General features: G+C 39.7%; 1 protein-coding gene across 1 annotated transcript in view; it reads left to right on the top strand.

The window, feature by feature from the left end:
* Positions 1 to 389: 389 nt before the first annotated feature.
* PLD5 (phospholipase D family, member 5) overlaps positions 390 to 4,265 on the top strand; it is a 195,313-nt gene continuing 191,437 nt past the window's right edge. Inside the window, exon 1 of the mRNA XM_009321247.1 lies at positions 390 to 575. Within this exon, the coding sequence (XP_009319522.1) occupies positions 390 to 575 (186 nt within the window). The remainder of the gene's footprint in view (positions 576 to 4,265) is intronic.

Here is a 4,265-nt window from a genome sequence, read left to right as displayed (position 1 = left end):
CTCCGTCTGCGCGGGGCCGCGCCTCCCCTCGCCTCCGTCCCGGGCAGAGCCGCAGGCAGCGCCGGTCCTGGACTGCAGCTTGCTGGCGGCGAGGGCAACAAGCAGCGGCATCTTGGAGCGCCTTCTTTCCCGAGTGCCCTTTCATCTATCTCAGTCCGCTCCTCTCTCGTACCTGCAGCCTTTCCTTCTCCCTCCACTCCTCCTACCTTGTTATTTCTCCTTTTCTCCCCCTTCTCTTCCCGTTTTCTGTTTTTTGGGGTGTTTTTGCTTTCCTTCTCTTTCTTCTTCCCCCATCCTGTTCTTTTTTGGACCCTCTTCGTCTAGTGCCTCTTAATTTCTTGATTTCTTCTGGGTTTTTTTTTCCTTGGACTTTGCCTTGTCATGTCAAGATGGAAGTCAGGCATGACTGGCTCTCCTCATCCCCCCATGAGGGCTTCGAGCAGATGAGGCTGAAGAGCAGACCCAGGGAGCCTTCTCCAAGCCTCACCAGAGTAGGTGCAAACTTCTACAGCACTGTCAAGCAGCAGGACTACAGTGCCAGTGTCTGGCTGAGGAGGAAAGACAAACTGGAGCACGTAAGCCAGCTTCTATTTCCCCCCTTTTTTTTCTCTTCTAGACCTCTGTCTAGTCATTCTGTTAGGCTATCTCTCTACCAGCTTGGACTCTAGAAGAAAAGTGTTGCTCCAGTAATTGGGCATGGCATTTCCCAAATGGTAGAGAAAGGAGCTACTCAGAGGTCCCAGACTGGTCAAATCTGATGTAATTAGGGTGTCAGTACTGTTCCCAAACCACATGCAAGTCTCTTCCTAACTGGAAATATTTTTTAATGTTCTCAGCTTATTCATTCTTCTATTCCTGCAAATTCAGCATTGGTGTGGGAGGAGAAAGATTGGGATGGTGCAGATGGAGGTTAGAGCATTTATCTCACGGTGATTATAATGTAGTTCTAGAATTGCTAAAAGAAAATAGCTTTTTTTAATTCTAGCTGTGATTCCCTCCCTCCCCCCCTTCTTTTTCTTCTTCTTCATGCATGGGACTTCGAAAATACTCAGTCTGTGTGGGGTAGAGGAGATTTCCTTCAAGACATCTATTCCTGCAGCAGTAGTACATGACTTAACTAAGTGTGTTTGGGACCACAATAGAACTGTTACTGTGGATAGCTCTAGTGAATATTTTATGAGAATTTAAGGTGCTTCTAAGTATTCCTGCTTCAGATGATGTTTGAAAGCAGTTTTCATGTTACTTCTAACAGCAAGGAAATGGGTTGAGATGACCTGCATACTGTGTAAGAGTTTTCTGAATAGCTTATTAGATGAAACCCATTGTTACAGTGTACAGTACAGTCAAAACGAGGAGGTAGCTGCATTTACAGGGATGGGAAAGAATGTGGATGGGTTTACATAATGCAACAGTCTGCCATTCTTTACATTAGTTAGTAGTTTGCAATCACAGTCACACTGACTTCAAGATGCACAGAAAAAATATTTCTAGTGGTACAGCCACCTGAAGTCTCTTTGGATAGAAATGGTCTCATTACAAGGATAAACTGCCTTTATTACATGAAAATCCTAGATGGCATAGTAGAGTCCTTTAAAGATGAAACCTGAAAAAAGCTCCTTTATGAACTAGTTCATGGAGTATTAGCCTCCCTTCCCACTAACCTGCTGGGTATTTTATCCCTGTTAGTGAATTCTTAAACTTGAGTTGTTTACACATCTGGGGAAACAAGAAGAACTGGTGAACTGTAGGAAATACCACATTTCAAATGTTGAGAAAGGTATTGAATCCTATCTGCCTTCTTACACGTTTTTATGATTCTTCACACTAACAACAAGGCTTCACAGTAGTAAGCTTGTAAGTGGAGTATTCTCTCATTGTGAATCAAGAAGAAAGGTCAGTGCCTTATCTCAGTACAGCTGATGGCTAAAACATAGAAAGCACAGAAATCTGAGCTCCAGCTTTTGTAACAGGTTTTTGCTACATGTGCCTACATGTTGATATGTGTCATCAAATGAATGATTAGTGGGGGGGGGGGGGGGGGGGGGGATAACCTGTCAACAGTTTGATAGCTAACTATTGTTCTGGTAGCTTAATGTTAGCATGTTCAGTTATCTGTATTTTAAATCATACCACAATATTAGCATGGACAAGGAAAACAGGCATTAACTTGTTTGAAGATTACAAGTGCAAAACCTTTATTTTGTGTGTGGTTTGGTTGGTTGTGGGTTTTTTGTTTGGTTGGTTTTTTTGGGGGGATGAAGTTGGTATTTTGTCACAATAGTAATCTTCAATAACCCTGCAGCATTGGTGTGAAAAGCTTTTTCTGTAATCAGTTTGGTATGAATGCATGTTCTTCTGGGGGTTTCCCTCTCATTTGATCCAGTTATTTTTATTCCCAGAGCCTATCTGAACAATGTAGAGGAAAAATTGGAACACTGATATTTTTTGCTTGTCATGAAGTATTTATTTCATTGACATTTATTGTGAATACCCTGCAGTACATTAGGTATGCCAACAGTATATATGTGAAAATACTTTGTGTTTATGTTTTAAGGTAACTGCATTACTCATGAGTGTTGTAACAGACAGGCTGTTGCATAGCTCCCCTTAATGAATGTAAATAAAATACGTATTAATTTCTAGATTGTATTTTGCTTATACAGTTTTGGAGCAAGGTGGTTGTTTTCTATTTTCAGATACATCTTTGAGGGTTTTGAGTGTTTTCTTGCCAAAGAAGTTATTTCCTACACTCCACTGTTCCACTCCAAAAGACAAACCTATTAATTTGAGATGCATCATTTTGAATGGTATAGTCATTCAAATATGATAGCTTATGGCCAATATTGGATACTGAAGATGTACAAACTTCATGACGTGGATGGAGGACATGAATAACATTTCATTGCAGCTCCCTCTGGGATAATCATGTTGCTTGATACCTACAAAGCAAATCAAAACAGGAGGAGCGAGCATTCATGGAGGCGCTGATTTTGAAAGTATGTCGTCATAAATTTGATGCTACATAATGATAGATATAGGCAGAAGAAGGGTATATAGTGAGTGTAAGTCAAGGTATGCATGAACAGATTTTGAAGTTTCATATATACTCTTTAGGCCTTGTGGAAGGGGTTGGTTTTTGCTTCATTGAAATTATTTCTTAAATTGATTTCAGTGTGGTTGTAATAGGGATAAAATTGGGTCAGTATATTTTATACACTACTTCCAGTAAATCCTTGTAGACCACAGTAGATATAATATATTGACTTTCATTAAAGTGAGTAGCATGGCTCACTCATGTGCGACACTTCTTATTAATCCATATATAGTTTGAGGGACTAAAAAACATCTTCTGAAGCCAATTTTTATCAAATTGTTTATATTAAAAAAGTCTCAAATACACAAACAAACTGTTTCTAGATTTCAAAACTGTAACAAAGTTGTGGGTTTTGGTGTTGTGTGGTTTGGTTTGGTGCTTTGGTTTGTTTTTTTTAAACAGATCTCAATTTGAAGAGTGGGGTAAAGATGTTCAAAATTCAACTGTTGCCATATCTCTTCTAAAAGCACAGAAGAAGTTCAGATGCACAAATATGATACAGTTTCTTTAAAATTGTTCAATACTTAATATTGACTGACCACAGAGGAAGTCAAAATCTGGAACGTACTGCTGGCGTCTTGCTAATTGATTGTTCTTCAAATGGATCTTAATATAGTGCGTCTCCTCATTGGCTAATTGTTTATGTGAGTTATCTTTTTCCAAGTGGCAGTAGCACAATTTGTACCATACAAGATCTGAACACAACTCACCCCTGTTTTCTTTTGTGAACTCAGATGCTGTGTTTAAGATTAAATGGATCTGCTGTAATATGTTTAAAGATAGGCCAATGAGGATTTTTTTGCTGAAGCGAGGCCTCAGTGTACGTGTGTGCTGTAGCTAATGGGTCAAAGAGCCATACTTTTAATGGAGGAAATTACTGGAGGTGTGAGGAACTCTGACGTTGCAGATGTGACCACAGTGATGTTGCAAACCTTTGGCTGAAATTCCTGCAGAGTTGAGATTGTTCAGATTCTATGTATCTGCTTCAGCTGGTTCCTCATGCCTTTTTGTGAAGTTGTTTGCCTGGTACTGGAAGTGTTGGAGTGAAAACTGTTGTGTGAAATATTCTTAAAGTCTCCTTTGCACAGTGTTTTTTTGTTTGTTTGTCTTTGTCTGGTGTTGCCTTTTTTAATGAAATGTGAATTGGATAAGAGAAAAAGAAGGAGGAGGT

This window comes from Pygoscelis adeliae, unplaced genomic scaffold, assembly GCF_000699105.1.
Source record: "Pygoscelis adeliae isolate BGI_AS28 unplaced genomic scaffold, ASM69910v1 Scaffold463, whole genome shotgun sequence".
Classification (NCBI taxonomy): Eukaryota; Metazoa; Chordata; class Aves; order Sphenisciformes; family Spheniscidae; genus Pygoscelis; species Pygoscelis adeliae.
This window is presented reverse-complemented; position numbering and strand designations above follow the sequence as displayed.